General features: G+C 39.9%; 1 protein-coding gene and 1 long non-coding RNA gene across 5 annotated transcripts in view; one reads left to right on the forward strand and one right to left on the reverse strand.

The window, feature by feature from the left end:
• The window catches only part of Bbox1 (butyrobetaine (gamma), 2-oxoglutarate dioxygenase 1 (gamma-butyrobetaine hydroxylase)), a 50,758-nt gene that overhangs the window by 13,407 nt on the left and 16,856 nt on the right, over positions 1 to 20,495 (reverse strand). For all 4 annotated transcript variants that reach the window (XR_001781096.2, XM_006498823.4, XM_006498822.4 and 1 more), the window contains one exon: positions 14,948 to 15,146. Coding sequence is in view for 3 of the 4 variants with exons in the window: in XM_006498823.4 (XP_006498886.1) it covers positions 14,948 to 15,146 (199 nt within the window). In the remaining variant the exon portion in view is untranslated. The remainder of the gene's footprint in view (positions 1 to 14,947; positions 15,147 to 20,495) is intronic.
• The window catches only part of Gm30319, a 92,804-nt gene continuing 90,352 nt past the window's right edge, over positions 18,044 to 20,495 (forward strand). Inside the window, exon 1 of the long non-coding RNA XR_003953886.1 lies at positions 18,044 to 18,262. This is a non-coding gene — a long non-coding RNA (predicted gene, 30319). The remainder of the gene's footprint in view (positions 18,263 to 20,495) is intronic.

The following is a 20,495-nucleotide window of genomic DNA, read 5'->3' on the forward strand; positions in this document are numbered from 1 at the left end:
AACCTCCCAGTGTGTTTGCTGGGAACTGAACCTGGATTCTTGGCAAGAGCAGCCAGTGTTCTTAACTGATGAGTTATCTCTCCAGCCCTATGTGAATGAATGTTTTTTGATGCTCATGGGTTTTCAATTTTTGTGAAATCCAATTTATCCACCTTTTCTTTGTTGCCCATATTTTGGTGTAATAACTACAATCCCATTACTCAAGTCATGATCATTCAAATCTAACTAATGTACTGGCTGGTTTTGGGTGTCAACTTGATACAGGCTGGAGTTATCACAGAGAAAGGAGCTTCAGTTGGGGAGATGCTCCCACGAGATCCAGCTGTAAGGCCTTTTCTCATTTAATGATCAAGGGAGAAAGGCCGCTTGTGGGTGGGACCATCTCTGGGCTGGTAGTTTTGGGTTCTATTAGAGAGCAGGCTGAGCAAGTCAGGGGAAGCAAGCCAGTAAAGAACAACCCTCCATGGCCTCTGCATCAGCTCCTTCTCCCTGACCTGCTTGAGTTCCAGTCCTAACTTCTTTCACTAATGAACGGCTATGTGGAAATTTGTAAGCTGAATAAACCCTTTCCTCCCCAACTTGCTTCTTGGTCATGATGTTTGTGCAGGAATAGAAACCCTGACTAAAATAAATTGGTACCAACTGAGTGGGGTATTCCTGTGACAACCTGACCATGTTTTGGGAGAGGACTGTGGAAGGACTTTGGAACTTTGGGCTAGAAGATCGGTGTTAAGTGCTCTGTCAGACGTTGTGTAGGAGGTTGGAAGATAATGTTGAGAACAGTGCAGAAGATGGAGGCCTGGCTTGTGAAATTTCAGAGGGAAAATTAAAGACTCTTTTCAGGGCCATTGTTATTTTGGATTGTGAAGATCCTGTGGTTCTGGTTAGCTGGGGCTGAAGAATCAGCTGTGATTAACAAGATGCCAGAACTACTAAAGTGAAAACTTTTCCTTACTGGGACTATTGATGCTGGTTAACTGGAGCTTAGAAATTAGTGGTGATAAGAAGAGACCAGCGTCATTAAGGTGACATCTTCTCAGAAGTGTTTTCTGAGAGCACAGAGGCTGTGTTCCAGAGATAGCCAAAGTTGTACCTCGTGCTGCAGCAGGTCTTGGTAATGTGTAAGAGTTACCCAGGTGGTACTGGTTTTGAAGGCATGAAGGGGTCACACAGAGCAGCTGAGGCTCAGCACTATGAGAGGCCATGGAAGGCCATTGGTGAAGGTGCAGCCTCAGTTGCAATTTATGGCTCAGGACTGAAGGGATCATGCAAAGGAGTTGAGACTTGGCACCATGAAGAGAGCCCATGAGAGGCTATTGTCAAAGCCAAGTTACAATGGAAGACAGCAGTGTTTTGGAGATGCCAGTACCATGAGATGACCACCAAGAACAGCAGCAGCAGTGGAGTACAGGCAGCTGGAGCCTAGAAGACAAGGTGTGTGCTACAAAGGGCATGGCTGGAGAAGTGACCCAAGCTCTTGGAAGAGCCCAGAAGATCATGAGTTGGATTCCAGACATTGGACAGTTGGAGTTTAATTTTTGCTTTTGATTGTGACTGTGCCCTGATACTTTTCCCTCTTGAAGGAAGAAAATATTTTAGTGGATCCCACAGTTAAGAGACTTTTAATTGTAAAAAGACTTTGGATTTTAAAAGATATTGGACATTTTTAAAGGATTGAACTTTTAATATGTAAAGACTGTGGGACTTTTAAAGTTATTTAAGATCTTGGGGATGAATAAGAACTAAGGGTTGAGGCTTACTAGTGATGTGTTTGTGTGTCAAGTTGACAAGGGGTCGATTGTACTGGCTGGTTTTGGGTGTCAACTTGACACAGGCTGGAGTTACCACAGAGAAAGGAGCTTCAGTTGGGGAGATGCCTCCATGAGATCCAGCTGTAAGGCATTTTCTCAATTAGTGATCAAGGGTGAAAGGCCCCTTGTGGGTGGGACCATCTCTGGGCTGGTAGTCTTGGGTTCCATAAGAGAGCAGGCCGAGCAAGCCAGGAGAAGCAAGCCAGTAAGTAACATCCCTCCATGGCCTCTGCATCAGTTCCTTCTCCCTGACCTGCTTGAGTTCCAGTCCTGACTTCTTTCACTAATGAACAGCTATGTGGAAATTTGTAAGCTGAATAAACCCTTTCCTCCCCAACTTGCTTCTTGGTCATGATGTTTGTGCAGAAATAGAAACCCTGACTAAGATATCTAAGAATGTTAAGATTTAGAGCTTATTTTTAACTGATTGATCCAGTTCATTTTTTTTTGTTGTTGTTGTAGTTGTTGTATAGAATTTGAGTTAGAGAATCCAACTTCATTCCCTTACCTATGGATGCTCATTTGTCTCAGCTCCATTTAATGAAGACACAATTATTTCCATACTGAATGTCTTTGATATCTTTTCTGATAGTCGGCCATAAAGAACAGCTTTATTTCTGAACTCAATAATTTCTCTGCTTTATTTGTCTACTTTTATTCCAGTAGCACCAATGTGATTATCACAAATTTTTGTTTATTTGTAGTCCCTTGAAATTGTTTTTCCATTTGTAAAAGAGAAGGGTAATTTTGGTGGAGATTTCATTGACTCTAGACTGGCTGGGGTAGAATTAACATCTTAATAAAAAGATGATAAAAGTCTTGGAAAGATCAGGAATTCAAAGTCCATACCTAAACATAGTAAAAGCAATATACAGCAAACCAGTAGCCAACATCAAACTAAACGAAGAGAAACTTGAAGCAATCCCACTAAAATCAGGGACTAGACAAGGCTGCCCACTCTCTCTCTACCTATTCTTATAGTACTTGAAGTCTTAGCTAGAGCAATTAGACAACAAAAGGAGATCAAAGGGATACAAATTGGAAAGGAAGAAGTCAAAATATCACTATTTGCAGATCATAGGATAGTATACTTGAGTGACCTCCAAAATTCCACCAGAGAACTCCTAAACCTGATGTACCAGCTGGTTTTGTGTCAACTTGACACAGCTGGAGTTATCACAGGGAAAGGAGCTTCAGTTGAGGAAATGCCTCCACGAGATCCAACTGTAAGGCATTTTCTCAATTAGTGATCAAGGGGGAAAGGCCTCTTGTGGGTGGGACCATCTCTGGGCTGGTAGTCTTGGTTCTATAAGAGAGCAAGCTGAGCAAGCCAGGGGAAGCAAGCCAGTAAAGAACATCCCTCCATGGCCTCTGCATCAGCTCCTGCTTCCTGACCTGTTTGAGTTCCAGTCCTGACTTCCTTGGTGATGAACAGCAGTATGGAATTGTAAGCTGAATAAACCCTTTCCTCCCCAACTTGCTTCTTGGTCATGATGTTTGTGCAGGAATAGAAACCCTGACTAAGACACCTGATAAATAACTTCAGCGAAGTGGCCAGATATAAAATTAATTCAAACAAATCCATGGTCTTCCTGTACACAAAGAATAAACAGGCTGAGAAAGAAATTAGGGAAACAACACCTTTCACAATAGTCAAAAAGAATATAAAATACCTTGGTGTGCCTCTAACTAAGGAAGTGAAAGATCTGTATGATAAGAACTTCAAGTCTCTGAAGAAAGAAATTGAAGATCTCAGAAGATGGAAAGATCTCTCATGCTTATGGACTGGCAGGATTAATATAGTAAAATTGGCCATCTTGCTGAAAGCAATCTACAGATTCAGTGCAATCTTCATCAAAATTCCAACTCAATTCTTCACATAGTTAGAAAGGGCAATTTGCAAATTCATCTGTAATAACAAAAACCTAGGATAGCAAAAACTATTCTCAACGATAAAAGACCTTCTGGTGGAATCACTATTCCTGACCTCAAGCTGTACTACAGAGAAATTGTAATAAAAATGGCATGGTATTGGTACAGTGACAGGCAGGAAAACCAATGGAATAGAATTGAAGACCCAGAAATGAACCCACACACTTATGGTCACTTGATCTTTACAAAGGAGCTAAAACCATCCAGTGGAAAAAAGAGCATTTTCAACAAATGGTGCTGGCTCAACTGGTGGTTAACAAGTAGAAGAATGCACATCGACCCATTCTTTTTTTCTTTCTTGGATATTTTCTTTATTTACATTTCAAATGTTATCACCACTTTTCTTGGTTTCTCCTCCGAAATACACCCTCCCCCATCCCATCCCCCCACCCCCTGCTAACCAACCCACCCACTCCCACTTCCTGGCCCTGGCATTCCCCCACACTGAGGCCTAGAGCCTTCATAGGACAAAGGGACTCTCCCTCCATTGATGTCCCACTAGGCCATCGTCTGCTGCATATGCAGCTGGAGCCATGAGTACATTCTTATCTCCTTGTACAAAGCTCTAGTCCAAGTGGATCAAGGACCTCCACATAAAACCAGAGACACTGAAACTTATAGAGGAGAAAGTGGGGACTAAACTCAAGGATATGGGCACAGTGGAAAAAGTCCTGAACAGAACACCAATGGCTTGTACTGTAAGATCAAGAATCGACAAATGGGACATCATAAAATTGCAAAGCTTCTATAAGGCAAAGGACACAGTCAATAAGAGAAAAAGGCAAGCAACAGATTGGGTAAAGATCTTTACCAATCATAAATTCGATAGAAGGCTAATATCCAATATATACAAAGAACTCATGAAGGCAGACTCCAGAGAACAAAATAACGCTATTAAAAAATGGAGTACAGGGCTAAACAAAGAATTTTCAACTGAGGAATACAGAATGGCTGAGAAGCACCTAAAAAAGGTTCAACATCCTTAGTCATTAGGGAAATTCAAAGCAAAACAACCCTGATATTCTACCTCACACCAGTCAGATTGGCTAAGATCAAAAACTCAGGTGACAGCAGATGCTGGCAAGGATATGGACAAAGAATACTCCTCCGTTGCTGGTGGGATTGCAAGCTGATACAATGACTCTGGAAATCAGGCTGGCAGTTCCTTAGAAGATTGGGCATAGTACTACCTGAGGACCCAGCAATATCACTCCTGGGCATATACCCACAAGATTCACCAACATGTTATAAGGACACATGTCCACTATGTTCATAGCAGCCCAGCCTTATTTGTAATAGTCAGAAGCTGGAAGGAACCTAGATGTCCCTCAACAGAAGGGTGGATACAGAAAATGTGGTACATTTACACAATGGAGTACTATTAAAAACAATGAATTTACGAAATTCTAAAGCAAATGAAGGGATCTGGAGGATATCATCCTGAGTGAGGTAACCCAATCATAAAGGAACACACATGGTATGCAGTCACTGATAAGTGGATATTAGCCCAGAATCTCGGAATACCCAAGATACAATTCCCAAAACACATGAAACTTAAGAAGAAGGAAGAACAAAGTGTGGATACTTCGACCCTTCTTAGGAGTGTGAACAAAAATACCCATGGAAGGAGTTACAGAGACAAAGTGTGAAGAAGAGACTGAAGGAATGAGTATCCAGAGACTGCCCCACCTGGGGATCCATCCCACAAACAACCACCAAATCCAGAAACTATTGTGGATGCCAAGAGCTTGATGACAGAAGCCTGATATAGCTGTCTCCTGAGAGGCTCTGCCAATGCCTGACAAATACAGAAGTGGATGCTCACAGCCATCCATTGGACTGAGCCCAGGGTCCCCAATGAAGGAGCTAGAGAAAGTACCCAAGAAGCTATAGGGGTTTGCAGCCCCATGGAGGGAACAACAATATGAACTAACCAGTACCCCCAGAGCTCCGTGGGACTAAACCACCAACCAAAGAAAACACATGGTGGGACTCATTTCTCCAGCTGCATATATAGCAGAGAATGGCCTAGTTGGTCATCAGTGGGAGGAGAGGTCTTTGGTCCTGTGAAGGCTCTATGCTCCAGTGTGGGGGAATGCCAGGGCCAGGAAGTGAGAGTTGATGGGTTGGTGAGCAGGGAGAGGAAGGATGCTATAGGTGGTTTTCAGAGGGGAAACCAGGAAAGGTAGTAACATTTGAAATGTAAATAAAGAAAGTATCTAATAAAAAAGATTTTAATAACAAATAAAAAAAGAAGAAATGCAAGACAAAGGAACAGAACAAATGGAAAAAATTCAAGGAAAAAATAAAACAAAACAAAACCTTGTGATTTTAAAGGAAAGCTTGCAACTGCTCATTGAAGAACTGACCTCAGAACAACCCACATCAAAACATGGCACGAAAAATGACCAGACATCAAGAAAACCTCACTGTCCAGGTAGAGATATTACATTACTCATAAGGAAAATAAAATCTGATTACCAATAAAAGTCTCCTGACTTGTTAAACATGATGTGAACCAAGAATTCTTTATTTAGCCAGGCCATTTTTTAAGTAGGAGGAAAAGTCTTAAGCTGCTGTCAACATTCAAGAATCCAGAGAATATTGTTCCCGTGGGTCTTCCCTGAGAAATTTACAAGAGGCTGGGTTTCAGACAGGCAAAATAAATACAGGCCCAGTGACAAAAGACTTGGGCTAACCAGCAAATTTATGTTTACTCAAACTAATGACAGCACATGAAAAAGATAAAAACAAACAAACAAATCCAGGAAATTGAGACTGTGAGTAGCCACTCCAGGAAAGCACACGAGGACTGACAGCACTAAACTGGGACAGCAAAGAAGCAAACACTGTGGTCCTAAAAGTTTGGTTTTGCTTAAGACATGTGGTTGGGGTTTGTGGTGGCTGCAATTGTCTACTTTTTGGCATTGACCTTATTGAAGAACATTTGCTTGATAATTTAGCCGTGCAATTGTTTTATGTGACTTTATGTCTCTCTATACCAAGAGAACTCAGTAATGGGGAATAGATGGTACCCCTTTAATACTTAAACCATATATTTTGTATTTTTCCTTTCTCAGCTTGCTATGCTTCTTCAAAATGCTCTTCATGAGACTCAATCAGAGAGCAAAGTCTTTGCTGGGCTTTGTTGAGACTTCTTCCTTTGTCAATGCAATTAATATCAATCTCTTTGTCTTAACCTCAGGTTGATTCTTCAGACAAGGGCAGAAAGCAGCCACATTCTTCATCAAAATACCACAAAAACAGTCTCAAGGCCACCTACTGAAATTCTTCTCCACTGAAACCTCTTGGGTCAGTTCTGCACAGTTATATCACTTTCAGCTACAAAGTCTTCCATATTCCTACTAGGATAGCCCATTAAGCTCCACTTAAAACATACCACAGCTTTCCAAATTTAGTGCCCCCAAATCCACATCCTTCCAAACAAAAGCATGGTCAGGCTTATCATAGCAATACCCCAAGTGATACCAACTTCTTTCCAAATTTGTGTTGTGTGTGAGTATGTGTCAGTGTGTTTCTCTGAGTATATACATGTGAGCAAGCAAGCTTCAGGGCATCTTTGTGCCTCTGCCTTCCCAATACTAAGATTACAGGAGCACACTTTCTTCTTTAGTTTCTTTTTTCTTTTTCTTTTCTTTTCTTTTTTTCTTTTTTCTTTTTTCTTTCTTTCTTTCTTTTTTTTTTTTTTTTGTGGATTCTGGGGATCTAAACTGAGGCCTTCATGTTTGTTTGGAAACAACGTTACCAAATGACCTATCCCCCAGAAAGCAGACTTGACAGTCCAAAATTCCAACATTATAACCCAAACTAAAGTATTGCAAAGAAAACAGGGTGGGATGTTGAGGCAAGTAACTCTGTTTTGGCTCTAATTTGTACCTGAAAAATGGGGATAATGACTATTATTGGATTTGTGAGGATTCACAATACTGATTGCAGAGAACTGAGTTTAATACTTAAAACATAAAAGATGTCTTATCAAGATCACTTCTCTTGACTCAGAGACAACAGCTTGCCCTGGTTGCATAGGATGTTACCAAGGTGGCCATGGGCACCAAAGAACTTTCAGAGAAGTGGCTGCCTAAACAGGCTACCTCAAATGATTTCTAGGGAGAATGAGGCACAACAATACTTTTTCTTCCATTCATGAGATGACCTCATAGTCACGTGGTTTTACTGGCAGCAGCATTAATTACTATGAAACTTAATAAGGAACCCCAGGGACTGGCTCTTGGCAGATAACACGATCAGGGGTCACAATGTCTGTAGGAGCAGAACTCCATGTTACCCTGCCTAAGAAACCTTAGTACTTAGTAGACTACTCATTTTTAAGACTTTCCTCAGCTTCAAATGCTATAGTCAGTGGTGCATTTAAAACAACTTATTATGACGTTCTAGTGGTTCAGTCTTTTCAACATACGTTAAGATTACAACTACGTCCAGAACTCAGACAAGTTTTCTTTGTTTTTCTCTCAAGTCTGAATCACTCCTAGGTTGGTTTCCATACCCCGCAAACCATTTTTCTTCAAGACAGGCTATGTAGTCCAGTCTTCCCCAACCCCTCCCAAGCTGTTTCTTGGCGAGACATTTCAACAAAATGGGTTAGCTGTTTTCTCTCTTTTCCCATGTTGTCCCCACACTTCAGCAATATTTTCTGGTAATATGCATGTCAAGCAAGTAGGTGTTTTAAAGTCAGACTTGAAGGCAGTGCTAATGGTGGGAACAGTTTCTGAAAGGATGGATGCCAGGGACTGTGGCTGTTTCACTCATACATCCACAATCTCTAAGACAATCTAGTTTGTGACATATTTCTGGCCTGGTTTACAGACAGCCTTTGAAGGACCATCACAGTCCAATGGATGATGGGAAGGCTCTTAATCCCTAGACACTATTTCAGTGTTCTAGTTCTTAGCTCTCTGGCTAGTGTACTTGACAGACAGCCCACTAGAAACATCTAATTTTTTTTTTTTGGTTGATTTTATTCATCTGATGAGGTCTGCATACAAGGCACACGTACAGATGTAAAACGGGGCAGGGCTAGCAGTGTTTTATTCTCTTTCCAGCAAACTTTCATCCTAGAATCTCAGAAGGCATGGTGGGGATTAAACCACTCCAGAAGGGTGAGGCCAAGGCCTCAGCTGAGGAGAAACAGAGCTATGAGAAATTATACAACAGGCTTAGCTGGACTTCTCACTTACAAGTAGCCCAGAGCAGATCTATGATTAAACTCTCTGTTCAGGGAACTAATTTAATACGGATGCCCTAGAGTGTTCAGATCTTAGTTTGTTTCTAAAGTCTTTAGAAAAAGCATGCCAAAGTATTTATATATTTTAATTATGATGGGGCTCTTGTAAGTGTTGTTTGGCAATAGAGAGCTTTGGATAAACATCAGGATCCTGTTTATTTTTTTTAAACCACTTTTCTCTCTGTGCCTCATCTTCTTAATTTATTCCTTTCAGAACGCTTTGACTTTCAGTTCATTCCTCACACAGTCTAGCCCGTATGCCATGTACCTGTTCAACATGCTTACCTCAGTGAGTAAAACATTTTTAGAGAAACAAAACCCCCAAAATATAAACCTGCATTTCTGGCCTCAGTCTAGAAAGGCAGTCGTGCTGGCTAGTCTTTGCTCCTTGTGCTTAATTCTCTGATGAAGAGTTGCTATGAGTTCCTCATGAGGTTAAGTTTTGAAATCAAGACAGTTGCCAATAACACTAAGAAAGAAGTTTTTAAAGTCTGGACTTGATGGAAGTCCTAAGGCTTGAAAACTCACTTAGCGGGAACTTGTGTGTCAGATATTTAGTTGTTGCTGATGGTCCTGATCAGGTCCTCACTTTCACTAGAAAGGTGCTCAATATGAACAGGACAGTGATATCTACACATTTCCAGGATTACGCCAGCGTGACTGGTTAATTGTTCAAACTGGACCCCTTTCTTCCTAATTCTGCTCCCTCAGTTTGCGATGCATAAATGCATTTATGTAAATCACTCTGCCCCGGCACAGTCAGCTAGTTTCTGAACTCACACAACTAGTAAGGAAAATTTGAGGGTTTGATATTTTTCCTTACTTGAGATCATTCAGATTTCTCAGTATTGTCTTAATAAAATTAAAGTTTTAAACACTGCACAAGCTAACAAATAATCAGTAGGGATAGCTTACAGCTGTGTTTGTTTATTTTATATACTGAACTTATTATAAATAAAGCCAGACCATTCAACAAAAAAGTAGAAACTATTTTATGTTATAAATTAATGGGGGAGAGGAGAATTTACATTTCTTCTTTCCTCCTTGGCCACTGAGAATACAAAATTTGTTTATTTGTGTGAGAAGTAATGACATGTTATTTTCTTTGCCTGGTTTTGTTTGTTAATGCCTGGACTTTAGAAGAAAGTAAAGATTCTAATCTTAAAGAGCAGGGTTGGCTGAGGGAGATTCCTTTCCAGCAGCCGAAGAGACATGCAGATGAAGAATCATGCACCAAGAATAGTTGTTGGAAGAAAAGATCAAAAAGACAAGAAAAGAAAACCCAACTAATCGGCCAGCCAACCAACCAACCCAACCCAACCCAAAAGCTGACTAAAACACACAAACAAATATAAAAACCAAACTAAACCAAAATAAAAATGAAAATAAAGCCAGTCCTAAACAGGCATGGAATGAGTTGTCTGTCAAAAGAAAATATGACAGGGGACAGAAAGCCAGCATCATGTGTCCTGTGAAAAGAGTTTAAAAAGAAGGGAGCAAAGCAATTCTGAGCAGACAACTGAGGCAAGAACTATATCTACTATCATCTCTTAACATGCTGACTCCATCACAGGCACTAAGCTGGTCCTAAAACCATAACTTGATTACCCAACATTTCCAGAAGTCAGGCCTTCTGAATGACAGTGGTAATAACATACAGATGTCTCAGTTTTACTAGTCCATGACAAGCATGAGACGGAATGATGTATGTCTGAGTTGAATTACCATAGGGTAAGGAAGAGATACCACATAACATAGTATGGGCAATTAAATAGGTATTTATGATGTCACACACACACACACACACACACACACACACACACACACACACACACATATATCATACACATTTTTTCACTTAAAGATAAAATTATGCATATTTGTGAGTCTGCGTGCGTGTGGGTTTATGTATATGAGTAGAAGTGGCTGTTGGATCTCTTGGAGCTGGAGTTATAGATGGTTGTGAGATGCCTAACAATGAAGGCTCTGGGAACCAAATTCTGGTCCTTTCGAGAACAGTATATGTTCTTAACTATTGAGCCATCTTTCTGTCCCTTAATGTAGTTTCTTTAAAGCTCATCTTGTTAGTTAGATACTGCGCCATTTTGATCCTACTTTTTACTGTGTTGAGGGAGAATTTGACCCCTTCAAACTTCTATTGGCATTTGTGAACTGAAATTTGCAATGTGAAATGTCCCTGGATTCTTTGAAATCTGAACTTTGGTTTCTGTGGAATTATTATTTCTTTAAATTACGTAGGGAAAGTCAAATGAAGTGTTTCTATTAACCAGAAAACATCATTTTCTATAAGATAAAAACTCAAGCCCAGTTTAGAACAAAGTGCCAGGCACGGTTCCTTACACACATTAAAATTCAGGGAAAACATTCTGTTTTATTGGCAGTAATTGTTTCTTCAGGATTTAATCTAATTTACTCTAATTTGTAATCATGGAAGATGGCACCTTTCAGGAAAAGGGTCAAATTATATCATGAAGTTAAAATAATTTCTTCATTAACAATTTCTTCAATTTCCAAGGGGTTTCTGAAAGTTCACTATTTTTCTTTTGTTAGTAGGTAGGAGTGAGAGTCTTTTTCTCCATTCTCTATTAAATTCATTGCTCTAAATCAAGATTTAAATCCTGGAAAATTACAATTGTTTACGTTCTTCTTTCTATATTCATGCATAACTGATAAAACTGAGAGTGGGGGTTTGTTTCGCAGCTTGGTCCTTATTACAGGAGCACTTTCATCATTGGGGCATTAGGACTGCTGAGTGTTGCCCATGGTTGCATGAAATAGGATTGTACAGAAGATGATGGCCTGGCAGAATAATGACAAATAACTGAGAAAGTACAGCTATGGAAACTGAGGTGTATTTTGTCCTCAAATTAATTATCATTTTGATTTAGTTGAACATAAATTAATAATTATAGAATGCTCCGATAATTACTGTATTCATATTCTATTTGGTAACATTTTAAAAACATCTAGGCATGAGTCTGTTCAATAAGCATTCATCTCTGCCTACTCTATGTGAAAAATGCCTGAAATTCTGGAGTCTATTGTTTTTCTATTTTACAAATCAAACAACCATTGAGATGCTAGCCACGAACTAAAAATAGCTATCCTGACATCTCAAGCATTTAAAATTCTCTAAGCTAGTAACTATATTTATGGAAAAGAACAGGTGCATATTTGTTTCCTAAGAGTCTAAGAGATGTTCATGGCAGATAGTTGTGAGAGTTTAGAGGTTATATAGCACTGGAAATTCTCCTGCTGTTCAGACCTGTATGTCTGGCAAGGCCCATTCCTCCCAACCAGAATTCAACTGTGATTGCACAGGAGAATCCTCTGCTGAGTTCTTAAAGTCCCAATGCAGAGGTCAAATGTCACTCTTGATAAAGAAACTCCCTGAAGTTAGGGCCTAGGCATCTGTAGTTGTCAAATGGCCTACTCCAACATGTTGGCTGAGATGCACTACATTAGGTGCTCTTACAACACTAATAAAATCCGTGAATATTTTTAAAAAATCTCATGTAACCCAAACTTCAATATGTCAACACTTCTGAGACAGAGAGCAGAAAAGAGGACTATTTTCAAGGAAGATATTCAATCTATCCCATTCTCCCTTAACACCAATGGTGATAGCCATGTCCGACATAGGCGAGCAAAACAAAACCAGCATGGCAGCAAAGCCCCCTGCTAGTTGCGGAGCTCAGAGAATTAAAAACTGCAGAAAACGTGGCAGAAACTCTGGTAATACGTGAGGACTGTTGTGGTGATGTGGTAAGAAAGGGATATATTAACATGTGTGCACTGTGAGGGATCCTGGCAAGGCTTGATCATCTGGGGAAGGTGTGTTGGGATAGCATCAGCCCCTCTGGCTGGGTGCAAAGGTCTCAGATAAATGGAATCAGGAGGAGTGGCAGGTCTGATTTGTTTTGACAGTGGGCCTTTACTATTTATTTGGAAAATTTTCACAATATTAGATCAGTGGCCAAGTTATTAAGCCCTATTATAGGAACTGTAGAAACAAACTGAAGCATGTGTCAAAGTGTAAATCAGGATTAAGATTCTGACCCTCAATTAGATGGATGTGTGGTTTTGGCTCTACTAGGAAACTCCAAAAGACATGAAACTGCTCATGGTTATGAAAATGTGAAGTGCATTCAAATAAACTCAAATGTTTGTTATTTGTAAATGGAAACTAAGCAATACAACTTATAAAACATTTATTTTGAGTAGCTCTGTTTAGTTCAATCTCAAAAGCATTTGCTCATGTAAACAGTGAAGTAGACTTAGATCATAAGGAGGCGATGTACATGTATACTTTGCCTCCTTTATTATTTTTTGTGTGAATTTGGATTACAAATTGATTCTTTGAGCTTCATATTGCCTACGTATGAACTGGAAGATAATCTCTGTTTTAGAGACTTTAAAAGAATTAAAAATATAAATTTGAGGTTTTAAAAAACTTATTAGATATTTTCTTCATTTACATCTCAAATGCTATCCTAAAAGGCCCCTAAGCCCTCCCTCCGCCCTGCTCCCCTACCCACTCACTCCCACTTCTTGTCCCTGGCATTCTCCTGTACTCGTGCATATAAAATTTGCTAGACCAAGGAGCCTCTCTTCCCAATGATGGCCGACTAGGCCATCTTTTGCTACATATGCAGACATGAGCTCTGGGGGTACTGATTAGTTCATATTGTTGTTCCTTCTATAGGGTTGCAGACCCCTTCAGCTCTTACCCAAGACTTACTTCAGCTCTTACTTTCTCTAGCTCCTTCATTGGGGGCCCTGTGTTCCATCCTGTAGATGACTGTGAGCATCCATTTCTGTATTTGCTAGGCACTGGAGGATATCATCCTGAGTGAAGTAACCCAATCACAAAAGAAGTCACTTGATATGCACTCACTGATAAGTGAATATTAGCCCAGAAACCTAGAATACTCAAGATACAAGTTCCAGAACACAAGAAAATCAAGAAGGAAGACCAACGGGTGGATACTTCGTTCCTCCCTAGAATAGGAAACAAAATATCCATGGAAGGAGTTGCAGAGACAAAGTTTGGAGCTAAGATGAAAAGATGGGCCATCCAGAGACTGCCCTACCTGGGGGTCCATCCCATAATCAGCCACCAAACACAGACACTATTGCATAACGCCAGCAAGATTTTGCTGAAAGGACCCTGATATAGCTGTCTTGTGTGAGGTTGTCCTAGTGCCTGGCAAATTTGAGGCTTTTAATAATTTCAAATATTTTATTCCCGCTTATTGGTCTACTATTATTGAGAAATCTACAGAAGCATCAATTCTTACAGACGGAACTATTGTTTACATTTTATATAAAACAACCTTACTAATAGTAAGTAAATTCATATGGTTGGGAGTAGGTTGTCTATGTTCAAACATGACATAGACTTTTGCTATGAATAAACTCACTGAAATGATTAAAGGTAGGTGATTTAATGTACCTGATCATTTGTACAACCTACTCTAAATTAGGGACAACCTACTCCTATGTTATCACATCATAGCCTTGCAGGTCTGAGGAGGGAGAAGTCTTCAGCAAATGACTCAAGGTGGAGCTGTTTATGCTCAGTAGATTGTTGGCATGCTAGGTTTAGGCTTAGTGTTGCTAGATCTGGTTTTTCAAGAAAAGATAAGTCCACATAAATTCCAAGCCTCTGAATTTTAAAGTGTTGACAACTAATTCTATTTTCTTTCAACATCTTGTGGGCCAAACCAAACACATCTAAATAAGCCTGTGTGCTACTAGTGTGCAAACTTCAGCTTGCTGAGGTCTCTTTTACTTGTAATGCTCTCGACAATACAAGCTCAAAATAATTTCGTTTATCTTGCAATCAAAGTTCACTCCCTCTTGGAAATAGATCCAACTGTATTTGTCATGGCAGAAAGCAAACTGCCTGAAAACTCACCCATAAAATGTGAGGTACAGGAAGCCAATTCTTTTCCCAAGTTTTATGATCTCACCACGTTTGTCAGCTGCTCCGGTGAGTCTCACAATGCCTACTTTCTTGAGACTGGAAAGCCATTTGTATGCATGGTCATCATCATTTAACACATCTTCAAAATTCAGAGTTGGCAGCTGGAGTTCTGAGCCCCAGTACTGACATTCTGTGTATTAAACAAAATGAGGAAAAAAAACTAGATTATGTTGTTTTTAGATGAGACAGTAACAGTAAAGGAAAACACAGTTCATTGGAGTTTGTCTTTGACTTACACTGTTTACTAAATGTTGCTCATATCAGGGATATTGGCTACCAAGTCATTCTTCCTTGACACTGTGCCTATTATATGACTCCTGCCTACAATGTGTCTGGCTTACAATGGTATTCAGTATATCCAGTGTATTCAAAGAGTATTGATTAGCTGATGACATGATGGCCCCTGCTATCTGTAACCTTAAGACTTCTCAACCCAAGCCCTGTCTAGAAGAAACCACGAGATATTGTGTGCATAATAGGCAAGTTATATCATCTGACTGCAGTGATAAAATTAGGTTTCTGCACTAGAACAACATTATGACTATTCTGGTGAGAGAGGAGGTACAGATACTTTTTCATTTATTTCATTTCTTCTTGGATGCTGTCTCTGTGATCAAGCTGTTCCTTAGGGTCAGCATAATGAAAGTGTGTCCCTGGGATACACAGACCCTTGGGTGGCAGTGCCAAAGCAGATAAGGATGGGATGCCTTTCTTTTGTTCTCTCATTTGTGATGATGAAGTGCTCGTACATATGTTTGATTGAGAAAATAGACATAAAAATTATGAATGTGCAAACCACAGTCTCCTAAGGGAAGTGGAACTCAGAGGGCATGCGCACTGCCTCACTAATGCTCTTTCTTTACTGGGAAGGAAACAGCCCCAGCATAGCAATCTCTCCCAACAAGCAAAAGGATGAGAGTCTCACTATCATCGTGAGCAATGATATTTATCCAGCTAGAAATCACGTTATGTAAGGAATCCATCCCTAAAGCCTTTAGTTTAAGGATAAAAAATTAAACTTTACCTCTTTGAGGTCAACATGGCTATTTCTATTGTAATAGAAACCCTTTTTAGGGGATAGTAGATTTGCATGAGTAGATACATGCAAACGCAGAGAACCACTTACTGCACTAATAAGTTAGGGTTAGGGTTAGGGTTAGGGTTAGGGTTAGGGTTAGGGTTAGGGTTAGGGTTAGGGTTAGGGTTAGGGTTAGGGTTAGGGTTAGAGACCTCTACTTTCCAGCTCCATGGAATCCCCAAGATGTTCAGCAATTTATAGATGAGCATACATTATAACCTTCAGAAAAATGGTTTGTATTGTGATGAAAGCTGCATAAGCAGATGATTAGGTTGATATTGTTAAATAGAACTTTCCAAAGCTATGGGAATATCTGTGTGTTCCAGAACCAGAGCTACTAGCCACATATTGGCCTTTGATATATGGGCCATATGATAGGGAAATAATTTTTTCATTTATTTGCTTTTAATTTTTACCTAAATTTGAAATCTTGTATGCAACTGGTGTTGTCTTTGATGGGGCATGCTGAGGAGGGAAAGGAGGCAGAGTAGCCTGGCTTTGAATCCTTGTTCTGTCCTTTACCAGCTTGTTCCTATGAGTCTGAGTCTCAGCTTACTTCCCTAAACAGAGACTCTTACCTTCTCTCTGCAGCTTATTTGTAACTGTGTCAGGAGACTATACAGCGAATCTAACATAGCAAGCGACTCATAGTGATGTATAATTATAATGCATCCTCTAATATTTGCTGATGATTCCTAAGAGTCATATAGAGCTCGATGCTTTACAGTTTTATTTCTTTTAATCTCCATAACAAGTATGTGCAGTAGATGCTTTTAGTACTGCGGAATTCAAAGGGAGAAGAGTAGCCCAAGGCGTGCAGCTAACAATTTTCAGTGCTAGTTTCCCAAATCTATGTGACAGATCCCAACACTTACTTGAACATATAACTTGAAATGCTATCATCATGGACATGTCTGAAGTTATAATTACATTTACTATCAAAGTCTGGTGATTATTTTTCTTTGTTTTTCTGTGGTGCTAAAATTGAGTCGAGAGCTCATTTAGGACAGGCAAATGCTTCACCTAACTTTTATGTTTAGACATTTAAAATCAGATTTCTCATTTTGAAATACCTACAAAATACCTTGCTGCAATAGAGACCAAAGGCCAAAGGCAGTCGTGAACTGGTAACAGACTATAAGCCACTAACATGCTTCATTGTTTAAAATGTGATTTGCAAAGATGGCGCTATGAGTAGCTTGTTGCCAAATTCAACCTATGATCTTGAGTATAGATTAATTTAATTATCAGACAGGATACTAGGTTTCACTAAACATGCCTTACAAAGCATTCAGTCATGTCTGCACAGAATAATTAAACATCAACATCTAGAGAGTGATTTCAAAACATGTTCCCGTTTTCCTCCAATTGCAAAGGAGAACTGTCAGGGGATGCAAAAGAAAATACATTTGACTAGAGTCAAACATTTGTCCAGAGAATACATTAACAGCAAATGTAAGTTTCACACTTGGGTCTGTGTACATAAACAGAACAGAAATGATGGAATACTTAAGGTATGGGCCACCCTTCCTCATTTAACTTATGGCCTTACTAATGAATACTTCCTTGAACATGCGCTTCACACATCATAAAATTTATGATTGGGCTCCATGCCGGGTTTCAAGGAACTGTTTGTGTAAGCGTTCCTACTGAGGGCTAAACATCACATTCCTGGGCCCTGAGTTATGTTTCAGAAAGGAAAAGACACAAAGAAGGTCTTTAGTTAGAGATTCATGGGCACAGAAAGCTGGTTTTCCAATGTTATTTCAAAAATTTAGGACCTTCTCTCCACCTGCACCATGCTGGGGTTTTGGCTCTGAAATGGATTCTCTAATGTACACAGCATCAGTTTTTACTCTTTTCGTACTATCTTCATGGTATGTTAATTATATTTCATTTTATAGTAATTTATAATAAAATAATATAACAATCATTTTATTATATTTCAGGGCTTTTTTCTTATGAGTAACTTTTAAGGGCTCCACTAAAGCATAATTCGATCCCTAAACGAGAAGTCAGAGGAAATAAACAGGAATTGAGTCTTTTTCCTTCACTGGATGGATGGTGTACTCTTCTATTTCTTGTCCCGTGAACTCTACATATCTTTCAGGATTCTGCCTACTTGTCCTCTCAACATTCATACGAGATGAGGATTTGAAGACAAGAAGGTAATGTGGTAACGTTGGAATCACTAAGAGGGAGGGAAGCCTCTGGAAGGACTGCTAGTGTATGGCTTGCTGCTGCTAACACCGGTGGTCACCAGTGGGACCTTATGGAGACACTTCTTTATACATCTGTAGCGTCTTGACAATGGAACAAATATCATAGCACTCTTGGTTGCCTGACAGCTTCTTTTCCTGGCATCTACTTCTGGGTCTTTCCAGATAGGAATATACTTTCATACCAGAAAAGAGACTGGTAGTTTCATAGTATGACAATAGTGACATTTGTAGATTGAAGTGTAGCAATAGCTTCTGAAATGGCTTGCTTCTGGAAACGTGCTGGATCTGCTAAACAAGGGTGAGGTGTTTTATTCTTGGCTCAGACTTGGTACATACCACAGTGCTTATCTGTTCGTGTTGAAATCTTATTCCACGTCTTTATGTTAGAAAATATTACACTCATGCATAAAGATTGCATACATGTAATCTTTGTAAGAATGCGTATTACAAGTGAGTTCCCTGTTTGCAAAATTGGGTAGATAGGTAAAGAAACAAATACAAATATATAATAATAAAACTATTGTGTCAAGTGTTATGAAGTTTGTAATAATGGTAAACAGTTGCTGGGAGTGGAGAGTGAACTAGTTCAGAAATAGCACTTCATCTCTACCTCTCCCACTAGGTAACAAGAGCCTCACAAACAGTGGAGACCATGCTATTTGTCTTTATTTCCCTATTAATAATATCTTTCCCCCTCCTTCTGCCTAATAGGCATGCCAGGGAGAGTATCAAGTAGATTTTACAGAATAAATCCTGTTCTGTACCTTTAATCTTCCCTCTCTTGACTTCGACACTGGGCAGAGCTAAGTCTTTTATTTTTAAGATTTATTTATTTTTCTTAGAAAAATGGATGGATCTCGAGGATATCATCCCAAGTGAGGTAACCCAATAACAAAATAACACACACGATATGTACTCACTGATAAGTGGCTATTAGCCCAGAAGCTCAGAATACCCAAGATACAATTCACAAAACACATGAAACTCAAGAAGAAGGAAGATCAAAGTGTGGATAGTTTGATCCTTTTTAGGAGGGGGACCAAAATACCCATGGAAGGAGTTACAGAGACAAAGACGGAAGCAGAGACGGAAGGAGTGGCCATCCAGAGCCTGCCCCATCGGGGGATCCATCCCATATACAAGCACCAAACCCAGACACTATTGTGGATGCCAACCAGAGCTTGCTGACAGGAGCCTGATATAGCTGTCTCCTTAAGAGGCTTTGCTGGTGCCTGGCAAATACAGAAGTGGATGCTCACAGCCATCCATTGGACTGAGCACAGGGTCCCCAATGAAGGAGCTAGAGAAAGTACCCAAGAAGCTATAGGGGTTTGCAGCCCCATAGAAGAAACAACAATACGAACTAACCAGTATCCCCAGGGCTCCTTGGGCAATATGCACACTTAAATTCTATGTTAGATCTCCAGTGCTGCCATCTTCCTTTAAGAACTCCAGTTGTATATTTAGCATCACACTGAATATGCACATCACAGAGATGTTATAAGGTCAGCTGCTATGCAATTTTTCTTTTTTTTCTTTTTTTTTTGGTTTTTGTTTTTGTTTATTTATTTATTTATTTATTTATTTATTTCCATTTTTTATTAGGTATTTAGCTCATTTACATTTCCAATGCTATACCAAAAGTCCCCCATAGCCACCCACCCCCACTCCCCTACCCATCCACTCCCCCTTTTTGGCCCTGGCGTTCCCCTGTACTGGGGCATATAAAATTTGCGTGTCCAATGGGCCTCTCTTTCCAGTGATGGCCGACTAGGCCATCTTTTGATACATATGCAGCTAGAGTCAAGAGCTCCAGGGTACTGGTTAGTTCATAATGTTGTTCCACCTATAGGGTTGCAGATCCCTTTAGCTCCTTGGGTTCTTTCTCTAGCTCCTCCATTGGGAGCCCTGTGATCCATCCATTAGCTGACTGTGAGCATCCACTTCTGTGTTTGCTAGGCTCCGGCATAGTCTCACAAGAGACAGCTACATCTGGGTCCTTTCGATAAAATCTTGCTAGTGTATGCAATGGTGTCAGCGTTTGGATGCTGATTATGGGATGGATCCCTGGATATGGCAGTCTCTACATGGTCCATCCTTTCATCTCAGCTCCAAACTATGTCTCTGTAACGCCTTCCATGGGTGTTTTGTTCCCAATTCTAAGGAGGGGCATAGTGTC

This window comes from Mus musculus, chromosome 2 (genome assembly GCF_000001635.26).
Source record: "Mus musculus strain C57BL/6J chromosome 2, GRCm38.p6 C57BL/6J".
NCBI lineage: Eukaryota > Metazoa > Chordata > Mammalia > Rodentia > Muridae > Mus > Mus musculus.